Here is a 14,510-nt window from a genome sequence, read left to right as displayed (position 1 = left end):
GCACGTACCAAATGATTCAATATTTACTTTTTGTCTTAATTTTTTTCCAGGAATCATAATATAACAAACGAAGCCAACTCATGAATGCTGGTTTGATCGCCCTTTTCTGATTTACATCCAATAACGTTATACATGCAAACCTCTACAACTTAATCGTTTCATCTGTTTATTCATTGTAATTGTTATCTGATATTCGTTTAAGATGGAGTGAATCCCACGTAGTTGACTTTTCCTAGTCTTATATTATTTTAATTATCTGAGATTCGACCTACTTAAAATCACATGGATCTTAACCTTCTGTATCGTATCTTATATTATCTGCCAGAGCACATGCAGGTGTTACTTATGATTAGTTTTTGTTGTAAATTTCCTAACGCAAGTTTAGATCACGACATAAAATATGTTGTCTAGTGTTTTAATTGTTTTTTAACTTCTTAAATCTATTTTTTAATTCAAACTGTTCATACTATATATAACATATGTATCTATAACCTGTAACTATTTTATATAATATAGTAAAGTATTTTTAAAAACAAATTTTGAAATGATTATACATTTTAGATAAAATTATTATATTTACTATATTAGATTGAAACGCAAAGACAATACTTAATTATAGATATGATGATATATGTATAATTGTATATACTGACCGTTTTATGTAATGGTCAAACTTAAAAAATTCAGTTAAAACAAAAAAAAACAGTAAGTTTTAATTTATCTTGGATTACTGTAATTCAATTTGTGCTTGCAAAACAGTTGTTAAAACTTAAAAGATGTAAAATAATAAATTTCGTGAGCGTTACTTCTTGTTACAACAATGCACCTAGCGTTTGTCTTAAATCTGAACACGAAACTATTAAACTAAACAAATACTTATTGATTACCGAAAACACCCTTTTCTCTATAATCCCCGCATCATATAAAATGACTTGTGTCTCTTCAATAGCTCTCCACAAAAACCAAATCAAAGCTAGAAAAAAACAACATCAAGATAAATGGCTCACACACTCGATCTTGAGAGCATTGTTAACGCATTCTCAGGTACTTCTTAAAAGTCAATTTTGGCAAACCAGTGAATGTCAAAATCGTGAGAAAACCAATTAAGAATGATTTTGAAGGTTAATCAATTATATTGGATATCATATAGGAAAAAATGTAGGAATGGGAGTTGATGAGAAAGCATTGATAAGCACACTGGGGAATTCACACAAGGATCATCGAAAGTTGTTTAGGAAAGCAAGCAAAGGTTTCTTTGAGGAAGATGAAGAAAGAGCTTTTGAGAAGTGCCATGATCAATTTGTCAAACATCTCAAGCTTGAGTTCTCTCGCTTCAATGTCAGTTTCTTACACCTTTACATTTTTCATCTTCTGGGGTTTCTATTTATATATCTTTTCTTAACATTTTATTACTATATATTCTAGTTTTTGTTTTGGCAAAAGTTGTACTATTTAATTCTTTTTGTTTTGGCAAAACTTTACATCTTTCATTCTTTCTTTCTTTTTTCTTTTCAAATTTTATCTTTCGTTTTCTGGTTTTTCTAAAAAAATATATTTATTAATACTTATTATAGTTGTTTTTTGGCAAAGTTATTGCTATTTCAATCTATTTAATTAACTAGTTTCCCACCATTCTTACTTCTTACCTAATAACAAACCAATCATTGTTTTTCCTAATAAAAGTACAAAACAAACAATTTATTTCAGTTTAGTGAAAGACTAAAAATCTAAAATTTCTGAATTTATATATTAGAGTAATTAACATTAACAAATTAACAACTAGCTCATTATCATCCTTTTGTCATTGATTGTTTGTTATGCAACTATTTAGTGTGCGATTTGTTAGAGATGTAGTAGCTATTTGTTACGTGATGAAGAATTTACTCCTATACTCTCAAGAACACGTGATGAAGAATTTACTCATATACTCTCAAGAACTTGGTTAGAGATGTAGATGCTTGTTACTTGACGAAGACTATATTCCTATAAATTTTGATCAAATACTCTGTAAAGTATCATGTGCTTTGATCTCAAGAAATGAACTTTGATCAACTACTAGTATTGGTCCTTTCGCGTTTCCTAACGAAGTCCTAATAAGACACTCCTTATGAAGAGAAAAATAAGTAAACCTTATCACTCCATGGAAATGATGAACGTTTAGTCTATATGATGTGTAGAATGCGGTGGTCATGTGGTCGATGCATCCATGGGAGAGAGACGCGAGGGTGGTGAAGAAAGCACTGAAGAAAGGAGATGAATGTTACAGCCTCATCGTGGAGGTGGCATGCACTCGCTCCTCTGATGATCTCCTAGGCGCACGCAAAGCTTACCACTCACTCTTCGACCAGTCGATGGAAGAAGACATTGCCTCTAACATCCACGGCTCTCGCCGCAAGGTCAGTAGTAACATTTTTTCTTACCATACACCCTCCCACACCTGATCTCTCTCTCTTCTTACTCACTGGCATGTCTCTTGTGTGTGTTTGTGCATGCAGCTGCTTGTAGGCCTCGTGAGTGCTTACAGATACGAAGGGAACAAGGTGAAGGATGATTTAGCTAAATCTGACGCTAAGATTTTGGCCGAGGCAGTGGCTTCTCCTGGAGAGAAAGCTATAGAGAATGATGAGGTTGTTAGGATTCTGAGCACAAGAAGCAAACTTCATCTCCAACAACTCTACAAACACTTTAACCAAATCAAAGGCTCTGATCTTCTTGCGGTAACATAAATATGACTCCTTACACTTATTATAATATTTATAATTTATGTAACCACATGTATAAATTTTCTAACGGGTCAAGAAAATCTTGTGGCTTGATCATTAGGGTGTATCTGACTCTTCACTCCTCAATGATGCATTGCTTTGTTTACTCAAACCCTCTGTGTACTTCAGCAAGGTAATAAACTTATGTGTTTTTCTTTTTAACACGATAAACTTATTTGGTTACACATGTATTTTCGTATATAAACTTCTAATATTTCTTTTTAATAACGACAAAATAGTGTTTTAATAAAGTCTCTTATTTCTTTGGTGCTAGATTTTGAATGCGTCTTTGAACAAAGATGCGGACAAGGGCACCAAGAAATGGTTGACAAGAGTGTTCGTTACGAGAGCGGATCATAGTGATGAGATGAAGGAGATCGCAGAAGAGTATAATCAGCGCTACGGTGAGACGTTAGCCCAAAATATTCAAGAGAAGATTAGAGGAAACTACAGAGATTTCTTGCTCACACTGCTATCCAAATCGAACTGATCTCGGTTGAGAAAGTATTCTCGAGACTTTTTGTTACCAAAAGTTTGATTTCCTTTTGGTTTTGTGTTTCTATTCCAACATTTGCGTTTTCTATACCCTTTTGATTTGATAATAAAGAGTTCTTGTCGTTGGTGACATGATTCAGTGAGAGAAGAAGAGTGTGTTCATGTTAAACTCAGTTTTCATGTCTTATGTTCACATTTCCAATATATGAAAACATAACACTTTTACGCACATGAATATCTAATCTGTTAAAATAGATTACTTTTGCACCCCTAAAAAAGATCATGAGTAACACATGTTGGGGAAAAAACATCATGAGTTACAGAATATTAAAAACGTGTGAAGTGTCTAATCATAGTATAAAAGAAAATATGTTATATAGGAGAACACTTTTGAGGGCATCCAAAATGTGATAAATAGTCTGATCGCATTTGCAATTTGTATCTCCAACCAATAATAAAGTTACAATCTTATTTTTTTAATATAAAAGCTACATCTACATAATCATACAATTTTTTTTTTATAAATTTTTCGATAGATATAAAAAATTGTCTATATATAGTTTCTTACAGTCCACATACTATTTTGGTTACTGTATTAATAGAAATTCATATATTTTCCTAAAATATACTACATGATCCTGTTATCAGACCGGCTCTCCAACCAAAATGACTAATAATTTCAGATGCATTAGGTAAACCGGATGATGGTATGAACTCCGGTTTACAGTTTTGGCATAATGCGTTCGTCAAAAGATACAAAAGGCACCACGTGGTGAATAAAAGTCCCAACCGAATCTTCCTCTGACGTGCACGAAATGATTCCCATTTTATACCTTTTTTATATTCTCTAAAACTTTCTCCCAAAAGCCATTGGTGTCTTCTCTGCAATCAATCACAGATCCATTTTGTTTCTTACATCATCAAAATGAATGGCTTCTCTGATCTCAATCCTTCCGAGAGGTACACTTTTAATGTTTCTTGATCCTACTTTCACTCAGTGATAACTTATATATCTATGCATGGTCTGTGTCTTGTGTCTTGGTCTCCAAGATTGAGCTATTACCACTTTTCTCCTAATATTATCAAGACCAAACTGAAAGCTAGATGATAGATATAACAATGGTTGTAATTGTTTTTTCTGCAAATTTTGTCAATCCTTTTTAAAATCTCGTATCCAAAATTTGATCCTTTTGATGAGATCTCTCAAGGGTTTTGATCTATATGTTGTTATTTTGTTCAACTCTGTTCCATTTTTTTTTTTGTTGTGAAGCAGCAAACCATCGCTTGCACATCTTGCTCCACTAGAAGCCATTCTGTTTGATGTTGATGGAACACTCTGTGACTCTGATCCCATCCACCTTATCGCCTTCCAAGAACTGCTCCAACAGGTTATTAATTCCTTTTTGAATAATATCTTCAGCTTTGGAACCTTATTATATAATACTTACTTACACTCAAGTTCTTGTCTCAAAATGTTGCTTTCTTGAATCACTCACAGATTGGTTTTAACAATGGTGTCCCAATCGACGAGAAGTTCTTTATTGCCAACATTGCTGGAAAACACAACTCTGAGATTGCTCTCGTTCTCTTCCCTGATGATGTTGCTAAAGGGTTAAAGTTTTGCGAGGACAAGGAAGCTCTCTTCCGCAAGTAAGTCACGTTTCTGTCTTAAAAATTGCTTCACTATTGATATGGGTGGTCCTCAGGGGCGAATCTAGAAAGATTTAATTGATAATTGTACTAAATTGAATAAATGACAAATTGGTTATTGAACCCGAGAACATTATTATTTGTGCACAATATCGTTATAACCATCTAATCTAGCTGGCATTTTATGATTAGGCACACTAAATTTCTTTTCAATATTTTGTGGTTGTACATGCCACCATAATTGATGCCTTTTGGCTTCACCTCTAGTGGTCCTGAGCATAGCCAAGTGAACACATAGGCCAATAACTTTCAAAATTTTGAAATTAATTTACATAGAAATAGGTTTTTAAATTTGTATAAAAATTATTTTATAAAAACCTTTACTAAATTGTTTATATCCCCCGAAATCACCGAACCGTCTTGACTATCAAGTTAACTTTGTTTTTTTGGTTAGACTCGTAGCAGAGAAGGTAAAGCCACTTGACGGACTTCTAAAACTAACCAAATGGATCGAAGACCGTGGACTGAAACGAGCCGCCGTGACAAACGCTCCAAAAGAGAACGCAGAGCTCATCATATCGAAACTTGGTCTCACTGATTTCTTCCAGGCAGTGATACTCGGCTCTGAATGTGAGTTTCCCAAACCACACCCGGGGCCTTACTTGAAGGCTCTCGAAGTGCTTAACGTGTCGAAAGAGCATGCGCTGGTGTTCGAGGACTCGGTCTCTGGGATAAAAGCTGGAGTTGCGGCTGGAATGCCTGTGGTTGGACTTACCACAGGGAATCCAGCAAGCGTGCTGATGCAAGCTAGACCTGCTTTTCTTATAGAGAACTATGCGGATCCGAAACTGTTGGGTGTGTTGGAGGAGCTTGATAACAAGAAGAGTTCTTAGAAGTCTTGTCTCACTTGTCTAGCCATCGCACGCATGAGCAGACCCTTTTTTTATCTTTTGTTGAATGGGGATTTTTATGACAGTGGAGGAGCTTCTCCAACTTCCAAATTATCAAATTTAGCTGTCTTTTTCTATTTTCTTTTGACGTATGTAACTCTTACATGCTCAATTCTAAGTTGGTAACTTACCTTTCAATAATGATCCTATTGTTTTGTATGGTAAACTACATGCATTTTGTCAATGGAAGAATACTGTTTTTATTTGGTTACGTGACGACTGAAGATATATATATATGTATGATCGATCAATAGGGCTATTAAACATGTGTTTCCTATGTTTAAATCTTAGTGGTTTGAAAATGTAAAGAGTTTGTGCATTCTAATAGAGAGCATTAAGGTAGTCTCTTACATGATGAATGATGTAGTGACACTCAAGTTCCTCTTCACAGCTTATTCTTGTAGAAGTTTTCAGAGGGTTACATTGAAGTTTTCATAAGTAAAAAGGTAAATTTGAAAAGACAAAGACAGTTGGAGGGTTGTATTGCAATTTTCATTTCACCACTTGGAATCTAAGCCCAAGTAGGATCGAATATAAGCCCAAATAGGTTCGAATTTAAAAGCCCAAGTAGGTTCCTTGATCAGAGAGAGAGAGAGAGAGAGAACGGGGAAGGAAGGAAGAAAGTATCTCTCTTAGCTTTTTGAGTTGCGATGAGTTCTGGAGCAGGAGGAATCGTAGCTGCACCAGCCTCAGCTCCGTCAAGCGGCGGCGGAGGAAACGTGGAGTGGCACGTGAGACCACCGAACCCTAAAAACCCAGTCGTCTTCTTCGACGTCTCTATCGGCGGCATCCCCGCGGGTCGCATCAAGATGGAGCTTTTCGCCGACATCGCCCCCAAAACCGCCGAGAACTTCAGGCAGTTCTGTACTGGTGAACTCAGGTACATTCGATTTTTTTGGATTCTGTGAGATGGGCATGTCTCAAAATCTTGTCTTGATGCACTTTGCTAGCTAAGCGTAGATCATATTATCACCTTGCTACTTAAAAAGCTAACTTTTTTTTTTTTTTATCTGGTGGGTGTAATGTAAAAAATGCAGAAAGGCTGGGAAGCCTCTTGGTTACAAGGAGTGTCAGTTTCACAGGGTCATCAAGGACTTTATGATTCAGAGTGGTGATTTTCTTAAGGTCTGTTCCTTTTGCCTCCATATAGAGCTTCAGCTTCTTTGTTTAACTCGTTTCTTTTCCTTTGTTCGTTACTAAATATGCTCAAACTCTTGTGCAGAATGATGGTAATGGATGCATGTCCATTTATGGCCACAAGTTCGATGATGAGAATTTTACTGCTAAACATACCGGACCTGGACTCCTCTCCATGGTATGCTATTAGTCCTGTTCGTTTGGTTGCCGCAGGTTTCGGTGTCAGCGGCAGCGTCAATGAGGACAGTTGTTGTTCGTTTCGCAGATGCTGACGCTGCCGTATATTATATCGCGACCGCAGGTTTTATCGGCGTCAGCCGCAGGACGCGGCGTCAGACGCAGCTTCCTGCATCAACGAAACGAACAAGAGTTGACGCAGAATGTTGACGCTGCCGCTGCCGCCGGTACCTGCGGCAACCAAACGAACAGCCCTATTACCTTTCTGATATAATACGCATGACTTTGATCGCTAATATTGCTCATCTCCTTCTTTTGTTATAGGCAAATAGTGGGCCAGACACAAATGGGTGCCAGGTAATTTCTGTCTCAATATAATCGCTTTACTGTAATGGCTAATTGGCTATGGTGCTAATCTAATTTATTAAACTTTAGCTTTAGAAAAAGAAGTATAGTTACTTGGTTGGCCATCATATATATATGTTATCATTTAAGGCTATAATTAAACTTTGCTCTTTTGCATTGCAGTTCTTCATCAGCTGTGCAAAATGCGAGTGGCTTGACAACAAGCATGTTGTCTTTGGGGTATGTCCTCTTTTCACCTACACACGTATTGCATATGATTGAACCACCCTAGCTTTTCAGTTTTCTTCCATCGATTAATAGTAGAAACTTAAAAGCCATAGATAGATGAGGCAGAAGGCACTGAATCATGAACTCTTGTGCACATATGTTTGGTAATAGTCTTGTTATGACTCATTACAAATTCTTCTTTGTGATGTACAGAGGGTGCTTGGAGATGGCTTATTGGTGATGCGGAAGATTGAGAACGTTGCTGTTGGACCAAACAACCGCCCTAAGCTTGCCGTTGTAATTACAGAGTGTGGTGAGATGTGACAAGCTTTTTTTCACCCGAAACACTACTTGAAAAAACTTTTCTTCTGAAAGTGAGAACCCTGAGCTTATTAGTTTAATCCTTATGCATTGTGACAGATGGTTTTTGAATTGACATCATTTCCAGAAGCAAAGCCTGTTTTAAACTTTGGTTTGGACATCAACTGCTTATGAGTAAAAATGTGACACTTCATATTCATACCAACTAAAATCTGAAAACATCATTAGCAAAAGGAACTAGAAACCAAAAAGAATCACATAAGAAGTCTATCAGCTCATCAACATGTAATGTAGCTTTATGTAAAACCCTAACCCCCTTTCTAGTATCTATCAATCAATCTTCTTTCTGAAGAGCGACATAGTTCAGCGGTATCGCGGTGGCATTGCCTCTGCCGCTTTCTCTATAATCTTTGACACCAGAACGGCCAGGTGTAGTCCCAACCCTACGACCAAGTGGTGTTTTTGTCACATTGTCTGTGTTAAGACTCTGTCCCAATGGCTTCTTCTTTGCAGATTTTGAACCATACTTTGCTTCTTTCTCTGTAGCCAGCTGACCTTGTAGTCTTTTCTGCTCCTGTTTACGCAAAACAAACAAAGTGTTAGTTCAAGACCACAGTGATTGTCTACAAATCCTTGTTTTGACTATCACACGTACTCGGAACTGACGCTTTTCCTCCTCTCTTTGAGCACGCAAAACAATTTCTTCTTCCAGTGTTTGTAACAACGGGTGCTGGATCGAAAAAGTCATAACTCACATAAGCTGAATCAAACCATAAAAAGGACAGTTGAGTAAATGTACGGTTAGTTACCTTATCACATAGGAAGGGGACTCCTCTTTCTTTCTCCCATGCCTTCACTTTGGTCGTCAGACCATCGATCATTGCTTATAAAATAAACATAAGAGGTTAATGTCATCTCAAGACCGATCAGTTTTACAACAGACAAACATCAACTACTTTTGGAGGGATGAATAAGCATCACAAAAAGGCTACAGAAACTTCACTTGATTTGAATCAAACACTATTTACCCTAACAAGTGCAAAGAAAAACATCAAAAACTCCAAACATCTAACAATGAGTTTTTGAGTTTCGGCTGGAAGGAACTGTCCTCTAGTTGAGCTGTTAATAATAATAAGAATCTTGGAATGAAAAGAAAAAAGATTATTGAAAACTAATCCAAAGGGATATCTAGTTACCAATTCCAGAAAGCAACATATAGAAGACAGACTTGCTTGCATTAATCAAGTAATGCATGTATAAAAGACTCACCAGGTATTTTGCTGATAAGGCTCCTAGCTTTCTCCGCGCGTTTTAAATTTTTGTGCGCTCCTCTTACAGCACTAAAGCGATTCTCATCCTGTTAAGAAAGCAAATTACAAGAAACAATCAATATCACATACGTATACAAAGCTAGTTTTTTAGGAAACTCACACAAATTGAGATACTCTCTAACACCAAAACTATACAAAAAAAATCTCTGCAGTTAATCTTAAGACAATACATTTTCATCAGATAAATGCTCACAATCAGTTCCAAGGTCCATAGATCTTCCCTTTACCTATTTTCATAAAATATAGCTATTAAAACGCGATGTGGTAGTCACCTTTTCATAATCATCAAGCCATTTTTCTTCTTCCTTTGCGTGCTTCAACTTTTCAACTTTGTCTAAAATTTCCTTCCTGCTTAAAGCTTCCTCTTTTGCCTTCTCGATCTGCTCATCTAGGCTTTCCAGAATACCAGACAGATCAGCATCACCTGCAAAGGAAACCTTCGTCACTGCACACCCAATGAAATATATAATTCTAACTGCGGAGCTATGTCCATCGTACTTTCACATTAGCCAGAAAACAATTTGTACTTAATTAATTAGTCAGCCTAGAAGAGAGGAATATGTATGGTACCAGAACCAATGAGGTTGATAAGACTCTGTCTTGCAGCATCGCTATTGAAATCCATATGAACCTCTCTGCAGATTTCTTCTAGTTCACAATGCCTCTTCAGAACCAACTCCTTCATCTTACTGGACTTCAGGGCATTCAGTCTGTTCACTTCATCTTCAGCCTATAACCAAAATGTTAAGATATAAAAAAAAAGTTTGATATGAACAAATGAATATGATCAGATTACCTCTCGGACTATGTCAAGACCGAGGCATCCTTTTCCCAAGGCATCATCAGCTTGAACAGAAAGCAAGATACTCAAATTGTCAAATCTTCTCCTCTCATCCGTAGGTGTTTCCATCAGGCTCCAGAGCTCTTGCATGTTTCTTCCCAAACCTTGTAGCTGAAATAAACAAGAATCTCTCAAAGGTATCAATCCCTACTAGTTTTCCAAACAGTTGAGAAAGTATTCTTTCTTTGCTCACCTTAAGCAGCCTCTGACGTCTCTCCTTCCTCAGAGACTCTACAAGCTCTGTCAATCTAGCAAGCGTATCATTACTAATGCTTTTCGAAGCCCCGGTAAGGCTTTTATGAACATTACTCAACGCCTTGGAGAAATCAAACGAAAGAATCTCTGACAACTCATGGACAGCACTTATATAAGAGTTCACTTTCTGCAACCGAACAGCCTGAAATAAAAAATCAAAAAAAAGATAAGCACACATAAGCCCTGTTCGTTTGGTTGCCGCAGGTTTCGGCGTCGGCGGCGGCGGCAGCGGCAGCGTCAATGAAGACAGTTGTTGTTCGTTTCGCAGACAACGCTGCCGCATATTATATGGCGACCGCAGGTTTTATCGGCGTCAGCCGCAGGACGCGGTGTTCAGACGCGGCGTCAAAACGTTGACGCTGCTGCTGCCGCCGGTACCTGTGGCAACCAAACGAACAGCCCTATAACCATCATACTCTTTCTAACATATAACTCTATAAGAACACCTTTTCACTGCGAAGATCCTGGAGATGAGCTCTAAGCTCATCCAACTTCCTCTTCGTCAAGTCACTTCCATCAACTTCAAAACCAGAGCTAACAAGAGAATCATTCCCCGCAATGTTAGAAGAGATCTCAGCTATTTGCGTCACTATCTCAGACACTTCCTTCCATCTCATATCCTTCTTCACCATCAGTTCTTCCAACACAGGCTTCACAGAAGAGATCTGCTCCTTCAAAGAGCCTTCTTTCTTCGAGAAGGACACTTGTTCACCAAGCGCAGACACGAGGGTGGCGATCTCAGCTTCGGACTGAGCTAACGATCGTTGCAGCTCAGCTCTGTGCTTGCGAGTCTTGTCAACTTTCTTGTTGTATATGTCGAGACACTCTTGCTCGAGTTCAAGCAGCATCTTGTCTCTCTCGCTGTAGCCTTCGCCAATCTCATCCCATATGATCTGCATAAATTAAAATTAAAATAAAAAACAAATCTTTCTTGCTCAATTCTACAAAAACAATACGCAATTGAACCTGATCGAACCTGTAGTTCTTGGAGGAGGGAAGTGCAAGTGCTGGATGAAGAAAGAGACATTTTCTTCTTTCTTTTTTTTTTCCGCCGGCGCCGACGAGTAGTGACGAGTAGTGACGATGGGGGGAAACCCTAGAGAGGATGAAGGGTGAAGAAGATCCCGAAGAGAGATTGTGTGTGTTGAAGGAGGAGAGCGAGTGTCAGTTTTGGAAAGAAATGTTATTTTGGCGGTAATTTAGAATTTTTTTGTGTCCCTATCTCGATTTTTGTGCACTGGAGAAACTCCAAATTTTGAATGTGGATATATATTAAAAAATAAGAGAATATAATATTCGAAATTTCAACATTTTGGTTTTTGGAGAACCAAACTTGATTTTTCTATTTTGAAAGCATATATTTTTTGATCAAAAAGAAAAAAAAACATATATTTTATGTACATTTAAATATATAAACATAATATTTTTTTTTACCTCGATAGATATTTGATTAACGGGCCTAAAAAAACCTACGGTATAATATACAGAAGGCCAAGGAAACGGGTCAAAAAATAATAAAATTCTGGACCCAAGGTCCAACTACGAAATCCTAGGACACACGAGGCTCCGCCGCCGTGCGGACAAACGCTACGGCTCCAACATCGCCCTCGCTTCGAAACAACACCGGGTAACCAACCGTCGATTCATCCGGATCCACCAAAGCTTATTGATTCCACACCATCACCAAACATCTTCAACTCAATTGAACCTAATTTTGGAAAGCATCAATCGACTGTTCGAGATCTCATCTGTCACTATTCATCGCAAGCACCGAGAGGAAGACTTCACGCGAACCATCATCACCGTTTACCATAATATACAAATTTCTTAATTTTATATAAACATAATATATGAAACTTCTTAATTTTATAAAAAAAATACAAATTTCTTGGGCCCGAGTGTTATGTTTAGATATTGGGCCCAGGTATCATGTCCGGATAATGGGCCCAAGTGTGAAAATCTGATATAAAATAGTTATTAAAGTCCTCTTCAAGAAAAAGACACACCAGCCAAAACAATTGTCAGTGTCTTAAAAGAAAAGCTTTGCTTCTGAAACATAAACACACTTTTTAACAATCTCACCACCGATCTTCGATTCTTTTTGCGCTTTCCTCAGGTTTTCTCCGCCGCTCTCTCGTGTTTATTATGCTCCTCCCAATTGATTTCTCTATCTGTTTGAACTTTTCAATTCTTATCACAGATCTCTCTCTATGCTCCTTCTAGATTTCGTGGTGGCTTTTGATTTTAATCCCCATATATATATTAATATATATAGAAAAAAACGATCAATTTACTTCTCCAATCTTCATCGTCACTATTCAGTGTTCATATTATTTATTAGTTTATCTCTGAGAATGCTATATTCATTCGTTTTTGGGCTGTGTTGGGTTGTGTTTAAGCATAAACTAAATCTCTTTTTGTGGGGAAAAATAATCCAATGACATGCTTAGTAGTTGTATTCTTTTAATCGGTATTTATAAGTTGGATTTTGGATAATTTCAGGTTCACACTATACTACTTGCTAATTTTGTTTTTTTGTTTTATTCAAAAGCACACAATGGCGTCGGCGAACAAAGAGATGGCTGTGTACTGTTTCGACACTTTGGTCTCTCACTACAACAACGAAGACTCTCCTCCACCTGCATTTGACGACGCCAATCAGTACGTTTCATTAAAACTCCTGTTGTGTTTGTTATGTTAATGACATGCAAGTAGTCCACTGTTTGATTGGATGATTTAGTGTTTTACGTCATCTTCTCTTACTCATAGTCCAGTGGTTGTTTTCTTTGTAGCCCATTGTTTGTCACCTGGAAGAAAATAGTGAACGGTGGGGAGCCTCGGCTGCGTGGATGTATTGGTACACTTGAAGCACGCCGTTTGATCAGTGGCTTCAAGGACTACGCCTTGACCAGGTAACTTACTCACACATTTTGATATTCCTTGGCGTTTGCCCATTAGCTTAATCTACCTGTTTTTTTCTGTACTATGTCAATATAGTTATAAATGTACCTTTTTGATTTATGTAATATCACAGTGCCCTGAGGGATCGTAGGTTCCCACCAATCCAACCCAAAGAACTGCCGTTTCTGCAATGCACGGTGTCCGTCCTCACTGATTATGAAGATGCAGAGGATTATCTTGATTGGGAGGTACTGTCTTCACTCTTCATCTTAGTCTCCTGTTTCTAAACATAAATTAAGAATATGGTCACCAACAAGTAGTAGCATGCTAGTCATTCCACACATCTGATAAAGCTTCTCCTGTCACATCCCTCATGTGATACTTGCACTCGCTTAGTTTTGTCTGATTTGACTATGAAGGTGGGAACGCATGGTATAATCATTGAGTTCACTGAACCTGTGACTAATATAAAGCGAAACGCCACATATCTCCCTGAGGTGCCAGCTCATGAAGGTACCAGTTTTGCTTAGGTGTTTGTATGTTTGACTAGACCTGAGGATTCATTCGCATTGTTTGGAGCAAAACTTGAATCTCATATCATACTACTATATATATCAAAGCTTACATGACTAGTTTTTGGCAGGCTGGACAAAGATAGAGGCAATAGATTCTCTGGTGCGTAAAGCCGGATACAATGGTGAAATAACTGAGGCAGTGCGTAGGCGAATCCAGCTAACAAGATACCAGAGCACATTATTCAGCATGCATTATAGTGAATACCTTTCATACGTGAAGGCCACAAGAGGCCTTGTCCCGGCTATTAATGGGACCAGCAAGCCCTTGTCCTGATTTGCACCACCAAACTCCTGCGAATGGGTGCGAGATTGGTCCTGTTTGGGACCTCTCCTAATTTATCATTGCATTTGTGATTCGAAACTGTAATGCTCTCTCTGATTTCACCTTCAACGAGACAAGAATTTAGCTGTTTCACCATTGTCTGAAACGCAACCGTCCGCACTTACCATTTCTAATGAAGTTCATCGTTTTATCTTCAGATAGTGAACATATACAATCCTAACATATTTGCAGTACGCAAAAACGAAAGTAGAAAGTAAGA

General features: G+C 37.7%; 5 protein-coding genes across 6 annotated transcripts; 4 read left to right on the top strand and 1 right to left on the bottom strand.

Annotated features, from left to right (window-relative positions):
- The first annotated feature begins 952 nt into the window (after window positions 1–952).
- LOC106447687 (annexin D4-like) lies at window positions 953–3,567 on the top strand. Its single transcript, XM_013889668.3, has 6 exons — window positions 953–1,044; window positions 1,151–1,338; window positions 2,178–2,396; window positions 2,496–2,717; window positions 2,824–2,895; window positions 3,037–3,567. The coding sequence occupies exons 1-6, from the start codon at window positions 999–1,001 to the stop codon at window positions 3,250–3,252; spliced, it is 963 nt and encodes a 320-aa protein (XP_013745122.3). The 5' UTR covers window positions 953–998; the 3' UTR covers window positions 3,253–3,567.
- Window positions 3,568–4,030: 463 nt separating this feature from the next.
- LOC106447684 (haloacid dehalogenase-like hydrolase domain-containing protein Sgpp) lies at window positions 4,031–6,068 on the top strand. 2 transcript variants are annotated; one of them, XM_048778608.1, is made up of 4 exons: window positions 4,031–4,217; window positions 4,531–4,645; window positions 4,756–4,907; window positions 5,362–6,068. In XM_048778608.1, the coding sequence occupies exons 1-4, from the start codon at window positions 4,183–4,185 to the stop codon at window positions 5,798–5,800; spliced, it is 741 nt and encodes a 246-aa protein (XP_048634565.1). In that variant the 5' UTR covers window positions 4,031–4,182; the 3' UTR covers window positions 5,801–6,068. The 2 variants fall into 2 exon arrangements, with proteins under 2 accessions (XP_048634565.1, XP_048634564.1); XM_048778607.1 differs by having other exon boundaries at window positions 4,129–4,217; window positions 4,528–4,645.
- Window positions 6,069–6,407: 339 nt separating this feature from the next.
- Window positions 6,408–8,213, top strand: LOC106447686 (peptidyl-prolyl cis-trans isomerase CYP22-like). The gene is made up of 6 exons (XM_013889667.3): window positions 6,408–6,737; window positions 6,895–6,982; window positions 7,080–7,172; window positions 7,496–7,528; window positions 7,700–7,756; window positions 7,958–8,213. The coding sequence occupies exons 1-6, from the start codon at window positions 6,508–6,510 to the stop codon at window positions 8,066–8,068; spliced, it is 612 nt and encodes a 203-aa protein (XP_013745121.2). The 5' UTR covers window positions 6,408–6,507; the 3' UTR covers window positions 8,069–8,213.
- Window positions 8,214–8,233: 20 nt separating this feature from the next.
- LOC106447681 (65-kDa microtubule-associated protein 5-like) lies at window positions 8,234–11,613 on the bottom strand. The gene is made up of 10 exons (XM_013889663.3): window positions 11,469–11,613; window positions 10,939–11,385; window positions 10,431–10,634; window positions 10,193–10,348; window positions 9,967–10,126; window positions 9,669–9,820; window positions 9,335–9,422; window positions 8,875–8,948; window positions 8,721–8,795; window positions 8,234–8,639 (listed from the first exon to the last, which is right to left on the bottom strand). The coding sequence occupies exons 1-10, from the start codon at window positions 11,517–11,519 to the stop codon at window positions 8,400–8,402; spliced, it is 1,647 nt and encodes a 548-aa protein (XP_013745117.2). The 5' UTR covers window positions 11,520–11,613; the 3' UTR covers window positions 8,234–8,399.
- An 858-nt stretch (window positions 11,614–12,471) lies between these two features.
- Window positions 12,472–14,447, top strand: LOC106447680 (uncharacterized protein At2g38710-like). The gene is made up of 6 exons (XM_048778606.1): window positions 12,472–12,608; window positions 13,044–13,153; window positions 13,285–13,404; window positions 13,527–13,641; window positions 13,813–13,906; window positions 14,037–14,447. Exons 2-6 carry the CDS (start codon window positions 13,050–13,052, stop codon window positions 14,240–14,242), a joined length of 639 nt encoding a protein of 212 aa, XP_048634563.1. The 5' UTR covers window positions 12,472–12,608; window positions 13,044–13,049; the 3' UTR covers window positions 14,243–14,447.
- Window positions 14,448–14,510: the final 63 nt, after the last annotated feature.

The sequence above is a fragment of the Brassica napus genome, chromosome A4 (genome assembly GCF_020379485.1).
Source record: "Brassica napus cultivar Da-Ae chromosome A4, Da-Ae, whole genome shotgun sequence".
Taxonomy (NCBI): Eukaryota; Viridiplantae; Streptophyta; class Magnoliopsida; order Brassicales; family Brassicaceae; genus Brassica; species Brassica napus.
Note: the sequence above shows the minus strand (reverse complement) of the source record. Positions and strands in the feature narration are given on the sequence as shown.